The sequence below is a fragment of the Ylistrum balloti genome, unplaced genomic scaffold (genome assembly GCF_031769215.1).
Source record: "Ylistrum balloti isolate Yb309-2 unplaced genomic scaffold, AGI_CSIRO_Ybal_v1 Utg370612, whole genome shotgun sequence".
Classification (NCBI taxonomy): Eukaryota; Metazoa; Mollusca; class Bivalvia; order Pectinida; family Pectinidae; genus Ylistrum; species Ylistrum balloti.
In genome coordinates, this window is record NW_026782376.1 from 1389926 (window position 1) to 1413735 (window position 23810).

General features: G+C 36.0%; 1 protein-coding gene across 1 annotated transcript; it reads left to right on the forward strand.

Moving 5' to 3' along the window:
• Nucleotides 1–744: 744 nt before the first annotated feature.
• Nucleotides 745–22790, forward strand: LOC132556965 (maltase-glucoamylase-like). Its single transcript, XM_060221428.1, has 29 exons — nt 745–837; nt 1074–1170; nt 3990–4102; nt 4354–4479; nt 5246–5377; nt 5796–5927; nt 6263–6379; nt 6678–6804; nt 7453–7612; nt 7922–8055; nt 8280–8314; nt 8532–8648; nt 9078–9226; nt 9897–9981; nt 10794–10850; nt 10968–11095; nt 11206–11306; nt 11516–11565; nt 11840–11998; nt 12280–12338; nt 13182–13467; nt 13740–13894; nt 14602–14785; nt 15558–15645; nt 16569–16681; nt 17074–17199; nt 17616–17747; nt 18093–18227; nt 18651–22790. Exons 1-29 carry the CDS (start codon nt 760–762, stop codon nt 22788–22790), a joined length of 7515 nt encoding a protein of 2504 aa, XP_060077411.1. The 5' UTR covers nt 745–759.
• Nucleotides 22791–23810: the final 1020 nt, after the last annotated feature.

Consider the following 23810-nt stretch of genomic DNA (forward strand, 5'->3'; position numbering starts at 1 on the left):
TTGATGATGAAGCTGAAACCAGATTCCACGTGCCGTTTGATCTAACAATGGCGGATCAGAAAACCGACAAAATGGCGTATGAACTGAAGATTACGGACAAGGAAAACTTTGCATTCCAAATCATCCGAAAGTCGTCCGGGACTATATTGTGAGTATGCTCTAACAACTGTTTATTGTATCTAATAGACACTGTAACATAAAAGGGCATTCGACTTTCAATCATGGCTCAGACAGAATTGTAATTTCAAAGCGCTATACGCGACATGTTCATGTAAATACTGTAAAATTGGTATTTTTGTGTGGCTTAAATTTTGAGGATTCCAACCTCTCCCACCTTAAAAAACGCGCCGTCGTTAGCACTTGATTTCATAGACAAACCTTTTGTTCACAAAATCCTAAATACTATAACTATGTCAACTTTTATCTGTTTATCATTTCGTGGACATATGAATTCGTGGGTACCAATGAATTCCACGAATATAAATCCCCACAAAAATAAATTATTTTACAGTTAGTATATTGTTATATTATTTTGTAGCAAACTAATGCTACAAATAAGGATTGGACTTTCTCGGATTAAATACAATCGTTAAAACGAACCTCCATTTTTGTCTTTTGTCATGCAGTTGAGTAATTTTGATTTCTCGGTTTATCTCCATTAGGTTTGACACAGTTGTCGGTGGCCTGACCTTGACGGACCAGTTTCTACAACTATCGACATCATTACCCTCAGAAAATGTGTACGGATTTGGAGAAAATATGCACAAATCTTTCCGACACGACCTCAACTATCGCTCCTGGCCAATGTTCTCACGGGATCAGCCTCCATTTCACAAGGTAACTTCCGGTCTATATCTAAGCCTTAACTCTACTTCGATATCTATATCAGGTTTGAATGATTCAACCATAAAATGCTTTTCTCTAATGGATGTTATTTCAATTTCTTTAAGTTTTCTGTAACGTCAAGCGGTTACCAAAGGAGTTATATTTTTTTGACAGAGCAAGTCTAAAAAGAATATTTATCGAAACATTTGAGCGGAATTACTTTACTTAATAAAAGACTGTCTTTTTAGGAAAATTCCAACTTGTATGGTGTACATCCATTCTACACGTGTGTAGAGGTGGATGGAAACACACACGGGGTTCTGCTTCTCAACAGTAATGCGCAAGGTATGTTTTTGGTGAAAATATTTTGATATCTGTGTTACTGTGATCTCAATCCGAGATGAAAATTCTGGAATTGTCAAACGCTCGGCGATATTTGTGATCTCTCTATCTCATCTCAAATGATACGGCTGCAGGTTTTTATTTTTATCCAACAAAAATTTTATGTTAATATAATCTGTCACCCTGTGGATATAAGATAGGAGGAGAGAGGTCTTTATAACAACAAAGGTGATTAAGTTGGCAAACAAGATGTTCAGTGCCGCGCACTTAGTCACCCGTATTTGTTTTAAAATACGAGATGAGTGTCATTTTCATGAGCAGATGATTAATTATGTTTTTGGTTAATTTTAATGTTCACATCTAGAAATTCTATCAACATTCAGAGTGACCTAGTGTGTGAGAAACATGCACATAAACCACAACCACAACCACAACAACAACAACAACAACAACAACAACAACAACAACAACAACAACAACAACAACAATAAATGAATAAACCACCACACAACATAAAACCGTAATAAAAAATAATTTTTCATTCTAATACAGAAGCGTGTACCGTGAACTGTACCTCACACGTCTTTTCTTCTTTCTTTATTAGCCCCGAGCCTTACGACTCATAGCCCCCCCCCCCCCCCCTGCAGATAGTCACATGACAGACTTCCTGGTTTTTTAAATTGGAAATCTTATTTAGGTCATAAAATCGATCGTTCACTTCAAGTTCTCAAACTTTCTGAATATCGGCGTCAAGTTTCTTGTTTTGCTCAACAACCTGCGTATTACAGGTATTTTACCTTATCCAGTCCAGTTTTACGGGTACGTGTGATAGTTATGAGAAATGTGTGGACAAGGTTTTAAAAAAAAACGAAGTATAATATCTAACGATTGCGTAGGCACTGCGATAGAACGGCATAAACCATCAAGTATTGGGATATATCATGGAAAGTTAAGGCTATTTAGATATCAATACCACCATAAATTATTTTGAAATAAAATCAAGTCAGTTTGGTATTTTGTTAAACCATCTTGACCATCGATAGCAAGATTTAGTGATTAATTCCTGTTTAGTTCATATAGCCTGCAGGACTATGCCGGCATGTAGCGTCTGTCGTCCGTTTCTCGTTCGTCTGTTTGGCGTCCACTTTTCCATGTAAACAACTTCTTCTCAAGAACCACTTGGTCAAGAGTCGTGATATTCGGCTGGGTCGATCCTTAGATGGAAACACGAAACTTTGCAAATAGATATGACATTGAATAATGTTAAAGGTAACTGGGGTCAAATATGTTCCAAATATTAAATGTCTTTTTTTTCTGATTAATCGAAACATCTAGGAACATATTTGAATGATAGACTCCTGGGATCAAACCCAGCATGGTTTGCAAACAGAAATGATTATTGACCAATATTCAAAGTAACAGGGTCAACGTTAAAACTTCTTGTAATTAACAAAAAAAAAAAAAAAAAAAAAACCCAGAATTGTGACATCTGGCTGATTGACTCATGGGATAAAGTCTGTTTAAGATATTGATAAATCAGATCTGTTGTCCAGTGTTTGTTGTTAAGATGCTGTCTGGTAAGATCAAACGCAGGCAAAGTGTACATATATTTTTTTTTATTTTGATAGGCTGATTCCAACATTTCTTTTATTTATTAAGGAATTCTGATATGATAATAAAACAAATAAATGAATAGATAAATGATAAATGAATAAAAAAAGTCTGTGATTGTGTGGTTGCTACCGTGTCTTCATCTGAAAATGTTATTACTTTGTCCGATAAGAGTTTGATGTGTTGGCTGTTGTTAGCGTTTCTGGTCGTTCTCAACTGAGAATATGCCATTTTGACCAAGATTTACATTTGGCTGTTGTCGTCGAAGCAGAAGACGGCGATCCTTCTAGAACACTTGGTCTCTGTGTAAGTGTTAGGGGGTTTCAGTGCAAATATTTCTTTTGTTTATATATTACCGTTGTTTCATCTATTTCGAGTTTTATTTAGATGTTGCTGACATGTCGGTATTTTCTTGTTTATAAATTTCGGCCTTAATTTGGACGTTGTGTGTAGGTTTTTGTGCCCCCACACAAAGGGGGTGTTGGGGCATTATGTTGTACCGACATATTTATTTATCTACTTATTTTTATTTCTTTTTTTCCATTTTATTTATTTTTATTCATTTGTACTTTGTCATGATAGAGTCGGTACAAACAGAGAGAAAGTTGTTACATTATCTCAAGTATGCTTACATTAGGAACATATTACAGAATATTGAAGTTTCTGGTTCAATTTTTATTGCTTAGTTTGTCAGTTTATGTAAACAGTTTTGTTTGTAGTGCTTACTTTGAGCCTATCAGTTTCCCTGTGTCTGATACCTTTGGTTAAAAGAACTCTAGGTTGTTTCGGACACTCGACAGGCACCAGGATACCATTTAAATGCCATTACAATAAATTTCATTGCATGATTCCAGTTCAGGTCACGTGCTGTTGTTGTTAAAGTACGTGTAACCCTCTAGCTTCATATCGTCACCTCCGATATGGAACATTCTCAGCTAACACGGATTCCGTGTCACGTTATTTGTGTAAATTCATTTGGAAGAAATCGATATCCAAAATTTCTTACTCTTTAAAAAAAGAGAGGGGGGAAAAAAAGGTGGGGGGGGGGGGGGGGGGGGGGGGGGGGGGGGGGGGGGGGGGGGGGGGGGGGGGGGGGGGGGGAAAGGGAGTGGGTGAGGGTGATATGAATCATATCTATATAATGACCTACCATCTTCCCCTAAGAATTGTTTTAATTACGTGGATTATTTTTTTGTCAATTTTGTCTCTAGATTATACATTTACACCATTACCAATGCTGACGTACCGGACGATAGGTGGCGTGCTGGACTTCTACATGTTTCTAGGACCCTCCCCGGAAAACGTCGTCCAACAATACACAAAGGTATCGCTGCAAACCTCCATTTTGAGAATGATATATCAGAGTTCATTGTTAATTAGATACCCAATCATCATTAAGAAAAACACTTTCAACTACACTTTGTTTTCAAGATTTTCACCTGCCAATTTTTCTTCATAAAAGTTGGGAGTAGGGGTTTGCAAGGTTTTCGATAAACATTTAATTCAGTATCCTCCCTTTTATTCCCCAAGCTTGCAGATTTTGATTTTATTTTGTAAAATTCTAATTAACTTCAGGCAATTGGACGATCATTCATGCCGCCATATTGGTCACTCGGATTCCAGCTTTGTCGCTATGGTTACAACAGTTTAGAGAATATGATGGCTGCCGTTAACAGAACACGGGATTATGGGATACCTCATGTGAGTCTCATTTCCATATCATTGATATATGGTGACACAAGACAATGTACAATTATAACATGTTGATGAGGTCAATCTATTGTTTTATTGCACCGACTAACAACAATATCGAGCGTCCGAGGTTGATATTATTCTTAATCATAGATTGACCAACAATAATGATAAAACAAAAACATAAAATAAAACATTCAATTTGATCTTGATATTTCGAATGTGATCAACAATCACAATAACGTTTTGAAATATATCTGAAATCTCAACTTGCTTGCTCCCCTTTCTTAATTCCATTTGTAGATGAAAAGTCTTTGTCTGCTAACATCACGTTTACAATGTTCTGACACACGTGTCCGTTCTGGCTAATAGAAACCTATAAACTGCAGTGAAAAATGTACAATGATTATAACATACCTGGATATCATGCTTTGTTGCTGCCACAGTTCTCGAACTGAAAACGTGACTTACAATTTCACCGAGATTTTCATGGCGGATGTGCCTGATGAAACTTACCATACGCTTTCCTGACACCAAACCTATTTTCCCCTTTGTCTTTAAAATACCCTCTTATATCACATGCAGATGTTACAAATTGAAGTTGTGCAAACACGATTCACTGGATCATATTTTTTGTGTGTATTTCTTCTCCCAATTTTTAAGTATAAATGAGGAGAAAGTCTTTGCAAAGTCCGATGTCTACCGATAGCTGATTAGAACATATTATTTTAAAATGCCGTTTACATCAACACGTTCTGTCTACCTGTCATTTCAGGATGTCCAATACGCCGACATTGATCACATGAACAATTCCAAGGATTTCACTGTCAATCAGGTGGAGTTCGCCGGTTTGAACGACTCCTTCACTGCTCTCAGAAACGGCGGGATGCGAACAGTTATTATGTTGGTAAGTATTTAGCATATCAAATAACAATTAACTGATGACAACAATAAGCAAAGGTGTTTTCTTTGAATTCGAGAAAAAGAGGATTTAAGATTCTTTTCATCTTGACGTTTGCAGACAGTTATGTGACATGGTAATACTTCATTTTATTGAAATGGATTAGCCACGTCAAGAAAAAAACCGTAACAACTCAGCTGCTTCTATCATGGTATCACGTAATTTAGTCAGCCAATCAATGTGAGACAGGTTGCGTTTAGCAGGAAGCTGAGAAGAGAACCGCCCTTTTTTGTTCTAAATTGGTTGTGTCGTTGGGTTGTATACGATGGGCATCCCCATGACATTAAACCCAGCAAACGAGTAGATTTTCGATTGTGTTACACTGTATATATGTTATATATGTTATAGATACTTTATATTTCAGGATCCTTGCTTCGTCAGTAATGTGAGTGGCTATGAACCATACGACCGTTTAAGTCAGATTAGAGGTGGAGTAATGTGGGAGGGAGGAGTCGAGAACGATACCAAGGACACCACAGGAGCTATCCTAGGCTACGTTAGTAGTTCTTAGGCGTTATTTCTAACCTTCTATTACAGCCCGTGTTATAGAATTTTTTTATTATTTCATCAGCTGTAACAGTTAAAGTGTATTCATAAGAAATATTATTGTTTCTGCTGGAGCCTCGAGATTAAAAGTAAAGAAATCCACAAAAGATGAAAAAGACATTCATTAACTAAAGTATCTATGCAGTTTGGCCAAAAACCTGATTGTTTGTCAAAATAATCTTAGGCAATGATCGATTGTGTCTCTCTGTTTCTATCTTTATATATGTGCACTATTCATATAAAATACTCTTGATAAAATACCTTTTAATGATGTATTGCTTTCAGGTATGGCCAAATGGGAAAGTTGTGTTTCCAGACTTTTTTAAGAATTCAACACGACAGATGTGGAGATCTCTTGTAATGGAACATAGAAAACGGTTGATTTTCGACGGTTTGTGGATTGTGAGTATATAATAAGGTGATTTTCGTTTTAGAGAAATGAATCATGCTGCAATCAGAATTTAATAATTAATCTATTTGCTTAGGAAAAAGGAAATATTTCCATTCTGGTAGACACAATACTTTCGTGGCTTGCTTGTAGAGGGTTGTGAAACACAAACTTTTTTATGACAAATAATGAGTGGCTTTCCTGTTTATTCGGACACGTAGCTAAGTAATTATATCTACAGAGAGATTATGTGTATATAGCCAGTGTATATATTTTTATCTTGTTTTTTTTATTTATTCCGGTGCTTTAAAGGACATGAACGAACCGGCAAATTTTGGAACAAACCAGGACAGGCCATTCAACTGGAATGAAAATGCCAAACCATACTGGTCACTGAAATGTCCTCGGAGCAAATATGATGACCCGCCCTATCGGACAAGTGAGACCAAGAGCGATAATTTTTCTGAATTCTGATAATACAAAATATAGTTGACTGATAGTGGATAGAGTCAAACCTATCGTCACCTCTATATATAGGACACCTATCTAGAACGGCCACCTCTATATAAATGTTAGCTGAAAAGGTTCTCAATGATAGACAATCATAAGAAACTCTATTTTTTTTAATTGTCACCTGTGAATAAAGGCCACTCAAGAGAATGGCGGCACGTGACCTTTGTTTACAGGTGGCCTTAGTAAACAGATGATCTTTAAGGCAGGTATGACTGTAGGTAATGTTTGATATTTAGAATATTCCTATTCTAAAGTTGGCATTTTTTGTGTATTATAGCTTCAAATTGTAGCATGTAACGTCATATTTTCACTTTTCGTCACGCTGATGAAATAAGTGCTACCGTCGCAAATAAAAACCAAGAAACAGTTTGTAGGTCTGCCTTTTTATGTTGTTTTCTGTTTTTCGCGATAACATTTCATCCTTGAAAATAGCGAAACAGACAACAAAGATTTACAGTAACTATTATATAAAATCTTATCCTTTTTCATCATGTTATAGGTCTTTTGTTCCAAGTACATCTGTATCTATGAAATGACTTACAGTGTAACTCCCATTCTTCTTTTACGTTTTAAGTGGCTGCTTATGTCCATGATGGCGATGATTATCAGGACGCCACCGCCCGTTTGTCTAACAAGACGCTTTGTATGGTGGCAAAACATGGAGAAAACAATGATATTCTCCACTATAATGTTCACAGTCTATACGGGTGGAGTCAGTCACCGCCAACAATAAGGTACAGTTACAGTATTGTTTCATAAAGTACTACAACTCAGATTCCTTCAGCAATTAGGTATCCACACGGCCTTCTTTGTAGAACCTTACATTGTGGTTTCTATCAGCAATAAGGTATAAGAACATTCTACTTTGTATATTTAATGCGATTTCCATTGGTAATACGATGTAAACAGTCTGGCTTGTACCTTACAATAAAGATTGTCTCTACATTAAGGTAGAGAAGAACAGATGGTATTCAAACTGCTGGGTTTTTCGTTGGTTAAATATGTTGATTACAAATGACTTGCATCTAAATATAAATATACAGTGCGTTACGGGAGGCAAGTGGTGAACGCAGTATGGTCCTGTCTCGGAACACGTTCCCCGGAAGTGGAAAATATGTCGGGCATTGGCTAGGGGACAATGACAGCGCATGGCCGGGTTTGGCATCATCTATCATCGGTGAGAATTGTTATTAGGATATATCATGTAAGCAGGAAGGTGAAACTGATAAATAAAATGACATGGATCACATCTATAAGATATAAGATACAGTACAGTGAAAGTCGAACCTACATAAAACGATGTAATTGATTTATCTAATAGAAAAAAAAATACGGGAGATAGAGAGAGAGTCGAGAAAATATTCATATGAAATTTATAATTGTACTCAACTATTTCCACAGGAATGCTGGAGTTCAATTTGTTTGGAATTCCATATGTAAGTATTTTGATTTATCATCGTAATCCTCTTCCTTTGATTGTTCTCGTTTGATTTTTGCCAGGATTCGTAATTTTGTTTAAATGCTATAGATTCTCTGACGTTTTTCACTGCTGTGACATAATTTGAAGCCTAATTTTATGTTATGATTACACGAAACAGACAGAAACGTGTGTCGTGTTTAACAATATGTGTACCTGTTTGATTCTGTCGACAGATAGGAGCAGATATATGTGGTTTCTTTGGTGACACTACTGTTGAATTATGTAAACGCTGGATGCAGCTTGGCGCGTTCTATCCCTTCTCCAGGAACCATAATACTCTCACTTCTACTGTGGTACGTTTGTGTTTCATACAAGTGGTAATTCATGTAGACATACTTTCCAATTTACTTAAATAAGACTAATATTCATATATTCGGGGGACTTATTTTTCATGGTAAAAAAACATCATTTTCTTTTTTGACTTGAATAAGACTTATACCCATATACTGTGAAATAGTATATTTTGGCGGGTTTAAAAAATCGTGATTAATTAATTACTTTTAATTAATTCTACAGTCAAACACCAATGTACTGATACTGATTTCAACAGTTCGTGGACATATGGATAAAAAGAACCTACGAAATCAACGAAAATACCCTTAAAACATTAGTTGATGAGTTTCACAGGTTAAATGTTCGAAATTTTACATCGGATGATTTCAAAAGAAAATGGAAGTATAATTTTTTTTGCCTGATGGAAGAAATAATCTTTATTTTAGGAGCAAGACCCTGGCGCACTGGGGGAGGAGGTTGCCAAGGCAGCACGTGAAGCCCTAGAAACACGTTACTGGCTTCTTCCATATCTTTATACTTTGTTCCACAACGCGCACGTGCACGGTGATACAGTCGTCAGACCCATACATCACGAGTAAGTGTAGTTATTCCAGAATAAACCAAGGTACACATTACGTGTAATAATCATATCGGGCATTTTCAATTGCTTGTATTTTGTATAATCTGTTAGATGTATGGATTAGAGTATACATGTACAAATCCCTAGACTTGGATGGTAACCGTTTAGTGTTTCTATGAAATATTCAGTCCTTTCATCGTGATTATCGATATGTTGATAGAGTCTTAATAGTGATACTTAACTATCATAGTAGTCATTTCCATCGTACTCTGTACAGGCGAAATAGAAACACAGGTACAATTTTTCAGAATTCCTTTTTACAACGTTAAACCAATGTAACACTCTAAGACGTTTCAAATGTGTTAAACCGAAATAATGTTCGCTGGCAGTGATCATTACAAAAAGGAATGATATTGCGTATCATGAATCAATGTGCAGATATGTACATCCATTTAAAGTGACAAATGTTCATAATTTGAACATTATATGTAAGAATATATTTCAATTTGAGTCTAGGACCTAAATGATATCGAGATTATATTATTGTTTTTACTTTTGCTATTTCAAATGATTTTATAAAGCATTCCTCAATGTCACAAGTGTATCAGCTACATGAAGAAGAGTTAAGGCCGTGAATGTTGATGGTAAAGACATTTTAATCGTCGATCTTTACTGTTACATATAGGTTCCCGACGGATAACGTGGCACTCGGAATAGACAGACAGTTCTTGTGGGGAAAATCTCTGCTGATTTCACCAATATTAGAACAGGTAAAATAAAGTCAGTTATTCCAGCTGTTGTGTAATCATAGGTATTCGTTAGGGCACAAATTTCGTGGTTTTCGTTGTGGCTTGATTCCATGGACGAGTTTTACAAGATCCACTATAACCCGTTTCACCTTGTATCTGTTTATCATTTCATTGACATGATTATACGTGGATTCAGAGAGTACTCGGGGAGTGAACGAAATTAAATCTCCCACGAAACGATTTTACGGTATTACCACTGAAAATTGTGTTACTTTAAAGGATACCAAAAAAGATAGTTGAATGTTTGTTTATAACAATTAATGATACTGCTGAATAACCAATACACATAATAAATCAACATATATGACATTAATTACAAGTGGAATTAGATTGAGAGTTTTAGTCACTGATGTAATAGCCAAAGCCAACGAAAGTAAATAGCAAATTTCGATGTAGATTTAGCGTTAGATACAGTAGTACAACATAATGAAACCGCACCATGCAGCATTTTCGTCCTTATTGGACTCGGCAGTGATGATGGGGCCTGAATTTTGAAACCTAGGAGGAGACTAAGGAAAATGGGTTTATCGAAGGAAAAGTGACATTATTTATAAATAAGTGGACTAAAACTATAACTCAATAAATTTCGTAATTTTCATATTGGCGATAATTTCAGAAAAAAAGTCATGTACACGTATATATTCTAAACAGCGCCACTATTCAAAGGAACTAAAACATTGCATGCTTTTATGTATGAAGTGCCAATTAAAAGATATAGTGATGAACTAATAATAATAATGATAATAAAAACATGTTGCTTTTTGTTTTTTCAGGGACAGAGAGAGCTGAAATATTATGTGCCCAAGGGTCGATGGTACGACTTTTACAAGGTGATATTACAGTAGCTAGTTATTGTTGAACTTGTACACTGATAATTTTTAAGTCTGGTTTGATGTTTATCTTTGCAATGCAAACGTGTTTACCTAATCCTTTATTTCTTACTTCAGTACGGAGAATTTGCAGAAGGACCGAAGATGAACACATTGGCAATAGATGCCAATTCCCCAATATTCCTTCACGTTCGTGGCGGGAGCATCCTCCCAATGCAAGAGCCAGCCCGAAACACAACATTCAGGCACGTGTTTAATTAATTTTGTCAAATTGTTATTCGTTTCAAACTAGTTTTCTCTAAATCCTTGGTATTGCACGTACTTAAATAGATATCGTATGACTTTTTGCCCACAGTCGACGGAACGCAATGAAGTTACTGGTTGCCCTAGACAGACCTGACATGGAGGGAGGGTCGGCTGAAGGGGAACTGTTCTGGGACGATGGAACATCAATTGGTGAGAGCACCTGCGAATATTAACAAGCAAATGAAAATGTCGCTTCAACTCTGACGTAGGTCTTCTCATTTCTTTTTATATCTTGTATTTATCAATATAATAACACTTAAAAGTGCATGTGGGTTACGTTAAAGCATTATAAGCAAATAGGAGTTTCTGTTATTCAACTAGGTACAAAATAGTATATCATGCTTTTGTTTTCTTTCCAGACACATACGAAAATGGTAACTTCATTTTGATGAAATTTCGTGCTGAAAATGTAAGCATACTTTTTATACCATCGCCTGTGATTAAACATCCTCGTCAAGTATATTATTTATATGATTAATGATCTCGTGCTAGAGACATTTTCTTAAAAATGAAATTGAAATAAATATACAAATAAAACAGGCATGATTTGAAGAAAGAAGAAAATATTATATTCACTGCATTTCTGTGATTTATACTGACAAATCACAAATTTCATTCTTAAGGAGATAAGTTCAAGATACTAAGTATTTACATTAGAAATTAATTATACATTTTCTTTGTAGCAAAGCTTGTCAATGAGTACTGATGGACAGCGTAAATGGGCCAATAGTCTGGTGTTGAACACGATACATGTGTATGGTGTGAAGACCCAGGTGCATGACATCCACATAACCTCTTCTAACAAATATCATACGAACTTCGATTACAATGCCTCGAACCAGGTATATCTATCGAATTAAAATAGTTCTAAGTACATGTCTTTATGTATATTGAGTTCTAAACAAGTTTCAAAGTGATTGAAATAGCTGCATTAATTAACATGTATTTCCATTTATCAGCTGACTTAAATAAGCACGAATACTCAGAAATGACAACGTGTTTTATCTGAAATTATTTCAAATGTTAGAATCCTTAAAAATCACGTATTTAAAATTCCTGAAAATCTTTGTATCGCTGGATTTGTTTTCATTCCTGTTTGCTATCGTTTGTTTTTACATTTCAGGTTCTGATTATAAGGAATATCAGCCTGCCGCTCAACACTGATTTTCAATTAAATTGGCTGTAAGTATGTCTTTTTATTTCATTGCAAATATACAATACGTAAAAAATGATCATAAATAATCAAATACATTAATTATCTGAACGTCTTTGAATTTATGTTTGTTAAAATGAAGCCTTTATAAATCTACTTCACTACAAAACAAATTTCAATTACTTGAGGAAATAAAACTATAATATGTATGTACAAAATGTCAATACAACAGACACAAAGAACAATAATCAGATGCTAATTAAGTAGCGGGCGCAAAATCACTTGTAAAATGGTGAGATTATCTTGGAAAAAAGCTTTAATTGTGTGGCTACAATATCACTCTCATAGTTATAAGGACTCTTATTACTAATTAACTGACTTGCTATGCATGTGAACAAATGAAGAATAATGTCAAATAATTAAAACATATTGTGAAAACTGATTTTGAAAAATACGCAATATTCTTATATTTCCGCATTAATTACTTTAACCTATATTTATGTAACCGTTTATTTAAAGTGATATCATAGTTAACAACGTTAACGCAGTAGATGGTATAGAAATTTATAACAAAGCTTCAGTAGGAAGTATCAGTAGAAATAATATCACGACATATTCGCCGTAACTGTTCTGTTCCAAATATTTTTCAGACAAAATCGCACATCACCAATAGTCGAAAAATGTTACTTTTTTTTATGACAACCGAGTTGTAACCACGAAAACTATATGCACTGTACTCCCGCTAAAATTTATTTTTGCTTACAAAGGGACATTTGCATTCTGCCAAGGTAAATGTTGATTTCACTACACTTAAATTTTTTGAAACTTTTTAATTGGCAATTTGTTTAATGATTTATTATAATTTTTTTTAGAAATGGTAATCAAAGGATTGATTGCTATCCAGAACGTCTCGGTGGACAAATTGAGGTAACCGAAAAGAGGTGTTCCGAACGCGGTTGTCTGTTCCATGCTGTGGATACAGACGTACCTGATTGCTTCTTTCCGCCAGACTATGGTTTTACCGCAGGGGATGAGATTCAGACAGAAACAGGGTTGGCGGTAAACCTCACATGGAATGGTATAGCTCCTTTCCCTGGACCTATCAATACAGTTACCTTCGCTGTAGATATGTTAGATAACGCCCTGTTGAGATTTAAAGTAAGTGTACTATATAATGGGAAACGAATGTTGAGAACAGCTAGCCAAGTAAACTGGTGTAAAATCAACTTTTTAAACCATCTTTTCAATATAATATCTCTTTATTACTTAATTGAACAATTAAAAATGGATTTTCTCGTTTAAAAAATAGAGGAATAAACTTTAACGGATATCAACATTTGATTGAACATTATTCAGTATCAATTAAAACATTTTACAATCAAACTTTATACACAAGTTTGAAAGATATCAACTAAAATACCATGTTACAGCTTTATGATCCAATCGAATCTCGGTACGAAGTGCCAGTTCCATTAAACATTCCGTCTCCCGCTAGACGGGCTGCAGACCCACGATATGATATCACCATCACCAACAAAAACCCATTCCATTTCCAAGTGAAGAGGAAAAGCACAGGGACAGTCTTGTAAGTGTCTTTGCTTCAACGTTTGTGAATATTTTATGCAATCGAAGTGAAATTGAATTTTTTTTGTATAATATACTGAGTTGAAGCTGACATGTGGGTTATGATAAAAATACTCCTTCAGATAGATAATTTCATTACTTACCGTAAAAGTTGTTATTTTCGTTTTTATCGATCAGGAATACAATTACGAAAACCAGATACCTTGAACCTGAACTTTATGATAAAAGTCTGGTCCGTTTCATGACCTTTGTGAAATAGGTTGAACCATTGATTTAAGTTTTTGATGGAAAAAAAATTGAAGCCTCGGCAAAAATGCAGAATCTAAATTATTAAATATCACTGATAGCTTTGTAGTTACCTCTTTATTTGGTGATTTTTCTTGGGTTAAGTTGTCATAACATGATTTCTAGTGACACTTTCTAGAAATATATCGGACCAGATCGTGATCTGTACAGATTTTGCCTTATAAGTACGAAATTTTGTAAGCGAATCCATAGTGAAGCGGGCTTTGTTAAATTGGGAATTCTTTTATATACACTAATTATTTTTCTTTTTTTTCTCAAATGAAATGAAACTATGATATCAATCATATTACTTTATTATCACTCATAACATTAAGTGGACTTCCAAATTCAATTTTAGAGAAAATAAAGCCAGCAGTGAACGCCTTTTGCTAACGCTGTTTTAATCTGCTTTATCGTTATAAGATGGGACACAAGCGTAGGCGGTCTGACGTTTGAAGACCAGTTCCTTCAGATTGCCACTCGGCTACCGTCTAGAAATGTGTATGGCTTTGGTGAAAATGTACACACGACCCTTAGGCACGACATGAATTGGACCATGTGGCCGATGTTTTCTAGGGACCAGCCCCCAGGCTCAGGCAAAGTATGCGTGGTTCTCCTCAGTAATCTGATGTTTTCGCTATTTTTCTTAATTTTTTCTATAATTTTATTTTCGAAATGAGCATTGATGTGAAAACCAATTAAGCGTAGACACAGCTCAAAATAAAGAAAACCAATATATATTTTCAAAAAGATAAAGTCAGCACGCAAGTTTGCAAACGGATATATATATATGTGTGTGTGTTGAATTTAGTTAGTAATACCGCCGGCATTGTCCAATATTGGTACAGGATTCTAACAAACAAATGTTCGTTGGACGCGTAATTATGGAATAGATCAATGAAGTAATAACGACGGTAAATAGTCATATTGATACAAAATATTGTTACATCGCTTATATAGAACATAAAACAACGATAAACTTATTAAACTATAATCGAAAACGGAAGAGAACGCCGAAAGTCCTTTATAGGGAGCAAGAACTATCTTAAGAGGTTGTATCAATAATCATCATTCAAGGATTTTTTCCCCTTTTTTTCCTTTTTTAGAATTTTTGGGTGCGTTTTGTACGATAGCCATTGAGCGTATGTGTGATCGCAAAGAGAGAGTTTTCGTACCGAAAAACACCAAGTGTAATTCTTGGTTATAATGTGGAGATAGGTCTTTGAGATATAGCAATAATTGAATTCATAAAGTGACACATGATTTATCAATATAATATTAGTACATGTAAATGCTGAGGTGACATAATGGTCTGTTTTGGTAAATTGTATCACATTTATTCAATGGTTTCATTTCTGCAGAATCCACGAGACCCCAAGAACCTGTATGGTGTTCACCCTTTCTATACTTGTATGGAAGAGGATGGTCATTCACATGGTGTCCTCCTTCTCAACAGTAACTCACAGGGTAGGTATTAATACACAGCACGATTTGTAAGCATGGGAAAAGTCAATTATAGTGTACTATAAAACATAAAGAGAATATTTAAGGTTATAAATATTACAAGAGAATATATTGAAGAATATTTTATGGGTTTCCGGTTGATATCATATATATTTCATGAGAATATCTCTATTTTTCACAAGTGCTAATCTCGAGTTAAAATATAGATATTTTCGGTCAAACGAGTGAATTTGAAACCATTTTCGTTTTATTACATTTTAAAGAGAAAACAAAAGCAAAACTGATCCTGATACCATGAAAAAAGCGGTGTTAAAAAACATTCCGGGAAATGTTAGCGCGCTTTTTGACGTCAGTTACGCTTGACAACAAGACAACGTCATTACATAGGCTACGTCGCGCATTACCATATTATGATATTATCTGGTAAGAATCGATTAACATACTATACATATCAACTAAGATAAAATCAGAAATGCACTCGGAAATTATTTGATAGAAAACCAGCTCATTAATCTTTCACTGAATTTACGTTCGATCAGAAAATCCGGCGAATTTAAATGCAGTGACGAGAAAGCACAGCTGTAATTGGTCAAAACTAGAACAATATATTATCACAGGAAAAGTTATATTAACAATAGCTTTAATATAGGATTCTATCAAGTTAATAAATTCCTATATACTTGTTTCTGCTTTTTTTGACTAAAAGTATATAACCATCAACAGTAACGAAGCATGAAGATGTTGTTGGTGCTATTTGCTTCATGTGGCGTTGGCGTTGCTCCGATAAAATATATTTATATAATTTGTTATATTGATTACTTGTTATACCAATTACATGTTATGTGAATTATTTGTTATGTGAATTATTTGTTATGTGAATTATTTGTTATGTGAATTATTTGTTATATTAATTACGTTGATTATAGATTACGCCTTTACACCGTTACCCATGCTGATATACAGGACCATTGGCGGAATATTCGATTTCTACATGTTTCTCGGACCGGAACCGGAAAACGTTATTCAGCAATACACAGGGGTAATTACTATATAATATTGCATCAAGAGGTTTCAGAATTGAAATCATCTCCCTATTCAAGGGTGACTATAATTGCGACTAAAAGCTACAGTTGAAATTTGTTAAATGAAATTAATGCGAAAATAGAATGACTCGCAGTTTATGGAAGTAAAACTGAACCTTACCTTTCTTTCATCCTTTCCCACCACTCATTATTAAATTGAGAAATTAAGCTAAATTTACTATAGTTTCATGAAAAATTACCTTGAATAATAAAATTCGAGTTCGAACAACGATGGTTGTTGTTGGTATATATTATATTATTTGTTTATTTCTCCCCAACTTTCCATATACTGGCTGTTAAACTTACTACATTACTAAGTACAAATGACAATTGTAATTCAATATCGCAGGTGATAGGCAGACCAATGATGCCACCATATTGGGCCCTAGGATTTCAACTGTGTCGTTATGGTTACGAAAATATCTCAAATTTGCAAGCGGCTGTGGAAAGAACTATAACTGCAAAGATCCCGTTTGTAAGTGTTTGATTGTCACTTACTCTGTGTATTATTGCTTAGCCAGTATTCAAATAAAAATGTAATTTCAGTTTTTTAATTTTTGCATGACACGAAAGGGTGAATGATTTATCCAACGAAACTGAACTTTGAATGTTTTAAGCCTGCGTCGAAAGACATAATCAATTTTCCTTGTGCATAAAATGATAATGAAAAGAAATTGTTTGATAACACGAACAATACAGAGCGATAGACCAAGTGAATTTTGTTCTAGTCTGAATGACATGAAGACTTAAGAATTCATTGGAATTCTGAATGTCCTAAGAAAGAGTCTAGAGATTTCGTCTTAATATATACCGACAAAATCCGAAGTATTACACATATGTTATTCCTTCTGCATATGATAATGATAATAAAAGAATATTATTTACACCAAGGATGTGCAGTACGGCGACATAGACCATATGGACGAACAGAAGGACTTTACAGTTGATCAGAACAACTTCGGTGGACTGAAGGAATATTTCCACGGATTGCGTAACAATGGCATGAAAACTATAATTATACTGGTTAGTGATTACTTCGTTACTGCTGGATGTGAAATAACAAATAGCATGAAATGCTTCAGCTCATAGATTTTAAAAAGTGAAACCAATATATCATTATGAACACATATTTTAAATACACGTATATCCCTTGTATGTCTGCAAAAAATGAAAACAAAAATCATTCAACTGATCAAAATTACTATTAATCTCATTATTTGTTGTTCAAATACAACATGACATATCAGTTCGAAAATCAAAGTTGACTCTTAAGCATATTGTTATTTCAATATTAACGGGGAGACAAAATAAGAGTGAAACTTGACATTATCGATCTTGTTATTTTCTAACATCTTTCTTATTTAACAGGATCCGTGTCTGTTGGCTAATAACACATACAATCCTTATCAGAAGATGAGTGAACAGGATGGGTTCGTCAAATGGCCTACTAATTACACTATACCAAAGGACAGTTCAGATGAAAATGGAGCGCTTCTTGGCTATGTGAGTAATCTTAATCACATTTGGTCCTTTGATCTTTCAATAAATTCAATGGAATGGACATTTTTGCCCATAAACATATATATATTGTGTTTGTGTATGTATATAAGTATCTGTTTGACGAGTAAAAGTTTTAAAATTCAAAACCCCAAAGTGATATCTGAACATTTGACCATTTCCTATGCATCGCTATTATTAATTACGGAGCATCATAGAAATGGCTACAATTTTTTAAACAATTATAATCTAATAGTTTATGTATACCAATTACCTTAAACATTATAAAATCGTTTTAAAAACATATCCAATTAAAAAGCTTGAATATTTGTAATAGCGTAGTACTTAATGATGTAATTTTTTCACATATTTGCAACAAAATGACAACATGAAAATTTGTGCTTTTGACCATTTCTTGTTTATAACTAGGTGTGGCCCAATGGAAAAGTGGTGTTTCCCGACTTCTTCAAAGCAAGTACACAGGACGTATGGAAACATCTCATTACCAATCACTCAGAGGAAATTCCGTTTGATGGTCTATGGATAGACATGAACGAACCGGCAAATTTTGGAACCAACGAAGAGCGTCCTTGGAATTGGCCGGCTAATACGTCAGACTGGAGCTTAAAATGTATAGTTGGAGATAAATATGATGATCCGCCTTATAGATCTATGGCGGCGTTTCAGTCGGATAACGATCAGAGGTTAAACAGAATATCAGAGAAGACGATTTGTATGGTAGCCAGGCAAGGCGAAAAGGACATCTATCGTCATTATGATGTCCACAGTTTGTATGGCTGGAGTCAGTCAGAGTCAACACTATATGGTCTACAGCAAACACACCGTGGCAAACGGGGTCTCGTGATTTCTAGGTCAACCTTTCCTGGAAGTGGCCAATATGTTGGACATTGGCTAGGGGATAACTCGGCGGACTGGGATCACTTGAGATTGTCCGTTATCGGTATTCTGGAGTTAAATTTATTTGGCATACCATACATTGGGGCAGATATATGCGGCTTTTTCGGAACCCCGTCACCTGAGTTGTGCAAGAGATGGATGCAGCTAGGAGCCTTCTACACATTTAGCCGAAATCATAACACTAAAGGACAGCCTGACCAAGATCCTGCTGTTTTTGATGAAAGTGTCACTAAAGCTTCTCGCGAAGCCATGGAGACAAGGTATTGGCTACTTCCTTATCTGTATACACTTTTCCATCATGCTCATGTTAGGGGCAGCACAGTGATCCGGCCACTCCACCATGAGTTTCCTACTGACCGTGAAACTTATGGTATAGACACGCAATTTCTGTGGGGACCAGCACTGCTTATATCGCCCATATTGGAGGAAGGCCAAGAGGAGGTAAAAATATACTTACCCCATGGGACGTGGTATAGTTTCTATACAGCAGCGGCAGTTCACGGTGGCCAACATATTACTGTTCAGGTTGATCAAAATTCCAAAATCCCTTTGCATATTCGAGGAGGGCATGTGATCCCTATGCAGGCCCCAGCGAATAATACTGTATATAGTAGAAAAAACTCGTTTACCATAACAGTAGCATTATCCTCAGACGGTAAACGCACATCAGCAGAAGGAGACCTATTTTTGGACGATGGCGAAGCAATTGATTCATACGAAAATGGAAACTACGTCATTGCCAAATTCATTGCTTCTGAGAGGGGACTTAAAATGCGTGTGAGAAACTCGCCTACAAAAGATTTCACTATTGACGAGATCCGGGTACTCGGTATTACTGAGAATATCACTGTGGCATATATCAACGGCAGTTTACAACATCATGATATTCTTCACCATAAGACAAACAACACCCTCATTATTTCAAATCTCGCCCTTAGTTTGACGGAAGAATTCAATATAGAATGGTTTACAGATCGCAAAGCAGAAATATATGAATTGGAAAGGATCAATTGTTATCCTGATCTGGATAGCGCATCGTCAGTGCATGCGGAGGACGAATGTCGGCTGCGTGGCTGCATCTGGAATAACACTTTCCACCAAAATATTCCGCCATGTCATATTGATAAGGCCCGTCACGGATACGTGGACAATGGAACTAAATTTAATAATAACACAATTCTAAAATGGAAAAACCAGACCAAGCTTTTCGGAGGTAACATACCTCATGTGGAATTTGTTGTTCTACGCATATCTGAGAACATTCTCAGACTAAAGTACATGGATTTAGAATATCATAGATATGAAGTACCTGTCCAATTTAATAATATGACCTCGAGAAAAAAACAAGACGATGACTACCGTGTTGAGCAGGGTGAGGATGAACATGGAACTTTCTTCGTCAAAGTTATACGACAAAGAACTAACTCAACTGTCTGGGATACATCATTAGGAGGTTTTACTTTTGCCGAACAATTCTTGCAGATGGTGGTGAAGTTACCCTCAAAACAAATGTACGGGTTTGGTGAGAATAGGCATTTTTCCTTCCAGCATGACTTTGAATTCAAACGTTGGCCCATGTTTTCTCGTGACAATGGCGTGAATTGGGGTGATTACGCAAACCTGTACGGCGTACATCCATTCTATTTAAACATAGAAGATTCCAATGGAAACTCTCATGGTGTGTTACTTCTTAATAGCAATGCAATGGAAATTGAACTAAATCCTCTACCATCGTTAACGTACAGAACCGTGGGAGGTATTCTGGACTTCTATATATTCCTCGGGCCGACACCAGAGCAGGTGATTCAGCAATACACTAGTGTGATTGGACATCCCTATTTACCTCCTTACTGGGCTCTTGGATTCCAATTAAGCCGATATGGTTATGATAATATTCAGTCCATGAAAGCGGCGGTAGAAAGAACGAAATCATCTGATATTCCGTATGATGTTCAATATGCCGACATAGATCATATGCACGAGAGAAGAGACTTTACTGTTGATCCAGTCAATTTTGGCGATCTTCCAGAATATTTCAAGGAGTTGCAACATGAAGGCATACGAACCATTATCATAATTGATCCAGCACTCATCACAAATGCCTCGGATTATCTCCCCTATATTAAAGGAATCGAGAAAGACATATTCATTAAGTGGCCAAATGGGACATTGAGTCCCGACTACCATGAATACAATCGGACAGACATGCTTGGGTATGTTTGGCCTCGAGGTAAAGTTGTTTTCCCAGATTTCTTAAACCCTGACACACATGCATATTGGCGAGATCTAATAGTTAGTCATCATAAAAACTTATCGTTTGATGGCCTGTGGATAGACATGAACGAGCCGGCTAATTTTGGTACGAACGAGGAACGTCCATTCAATTGGGATGAGAACGTGAAACCTTACTGGACACTAAAATGTCCTGTTTCCCGATGGGATGATCCTCCGTATAAACCAAAAGCGATATACGGGCCTCGGCTGTCCGACAAAACCTTATGCATGGTGGCGGCGCAACACAAAGAAAGACAAATGCATTATGATGTTCATAGTGTGTACGGCTGGAGTCAGACCGAACCTACTCTCCAAGGTCTAAGGGAGGCAACTGGTGAACGTGGAATTGTCATCTCGCGATCAACGTATCCGTCAAGTGGTCGATATGCTGGGCACTGGCTTGGCGACAATGACAGTGCATGGTCCGATCTTCATGACTCTGTAATAGGCATACTAGAATTTAACCTTTTCGGTATCCCATATATTGGAGCGGATATCTGTGGGTTTTTCGGAAATTCTACGTCGGAGCTTTGTCAGCGCTGGATGCAACTTGGCGCTTTTTATACCTTTTCCAGGAATCATAACACTATCAACACTGCGGATCAAGACCCGGCGTACTTCGGTCCGGCTGTGGCAGATTCGTCCCGTCGAGCTCTCGTGGTACGCTACACGCTGCTTCCTTACCTTTATACGTTGTTTTATCACGCCCACGTAAGTGGAGGTACCGTCATCCGTTCTCTAGCACACAATTTCCCGAGCGATCAAACCACCTTATCCATAGATACACAATTCATGTGGGGAAGAGCACTCATGATAACCCCAGTTTTACATGAAGGTAGAATCAAATTAGACGTTTATTTTCCAGATGGTCGCTGGTTTGACTATTATTCAGGTTTAGAAGTAAATAGCTCCTCTTCTTTCCAGACTGTTCAGGCACCTCGTGATTTTATTCCACTTTTTGTGTACGGCGGCAATATCCTGGCAACACAACTCGCGGCTAATACTACTTTGTATAGTAGGCGTAACCCAATGGGTTTACTTGTAGTATTGAATGAACATGGATCAGCAGAAGGAGATCTCTTTTGGGATGATGGGAAATCTACTGACACAGTTGAAAACAATCAATATTACCTCCTGTCCTTTTCGTTTAAGTCAAATAATCTTTCTATAACCGTAGATAGAAAACCACAAAATCCTGGCGACTTTGCTGAACTTTTTATCAGCAACATAACAATTTACGGCGCAAACGACTGGAAAACAGTCAACCTAAACAACGGATTTCATAGCGATTTTACTTATGACATTCGTCTGAATGTTTTCTATGTTAAAAACTTGAAGTCAGCTCTAAAGGATAACTTTGTATTATTTCTATCATAAACATATAAATTTTTTAAAAATGTAAAATGAAATAAAATCACAAATATATAAATAAATCGAATTATATCATTTCTTGGAATGATAACTCTAGTTTTTGCCCGATTAAGACATCAAAAATTATTTACTAAAGATAAAATCAAATATCCGAACATAGATTTATTAGATTGAACTTATATTTTGAAATAAAATTATTCAAACGATAAAGATCAATATTCTTCGTCTTTCTGATCGATTTGATATGAATAAAATCTACGTAATGGTTATGATGTGTTGATCTTTTGTTACTATGAGACGAAGATAGATTTTGTTTAAGTATGATTTCTTCTTGGCGTGAAAAACATTTGGTTTTCTGATGTTCTATATATCGGAGTTTCCGTTTATAACTTTGAACGTCATTTTTTTCAGTAGAGCGGTTTTAGGTTATTAAAAAAAACCAAACAAACAAAAAACTTGATAATGAAAGGTCAATGCCTGATGTTTATTATAATAAATCCCAATATGTGATAGTTATAATATAATTCCATAAATCATGAACTGCTAATTACTACTGTGTGTAAAAACAGGACAAAATACACATTTCTATCGAGTGCCCATACAGAAATCGACCCCGGGTTTCCGTTTTGGTTATCGTGACTCTGCCAGCTGAACCGATGAAGCAAGCTCCGCCAGCTGAGTGACAGAGACTCTATAAAACTTTATATAAGCCACACCGACCCGTCAGCTGAGTGACAGAGACTCTATAACGCTTTATACAAGCCACACCGACCCGTCAGCTGAGTGACAGAGACTCTATAAAACTTTATACAAGCCACACCGACCCGTCAGCTGAGTGACAGAGACTCTATAACGCTTTATACAAGCCACACCGACCCGTCAGCTGAGTGACAGAGACTCTATAAAACTTTATACAAGCCACACCGACCCGTCAGCTGTGTGACAGAGACTCTATAACGCTTTATACAAGCCACACCGACCCGTCAGCTGAGTGACAGAGACTCTATAACGCTTTATACGAGCCAC

Excerpts from the sequence above, each read along its gene's own strand:
- LOC132556965 (XM_060221428.1), top strand. The coding sequence starts at position 760 with ATGCACAAATCTTTCCGACACGACCTCAACTATCGCTCCTGGCCAATG. Across the intron at positions 1,171-3,989 it reads TCTCAACAGTAATGCGCAAG|ATTATACATTTACACCATTA; the intron begins GTATGTTTTTGG and ends TTTTGTCTCTAG. Across the intron at positions 11,307-11,515 it reads GGACGATGGAACATCAATTG|ACACATACGAAAATGGTAAC; the intron begins GTGAGAGCACCT and ends TTTTCTTTCCAG.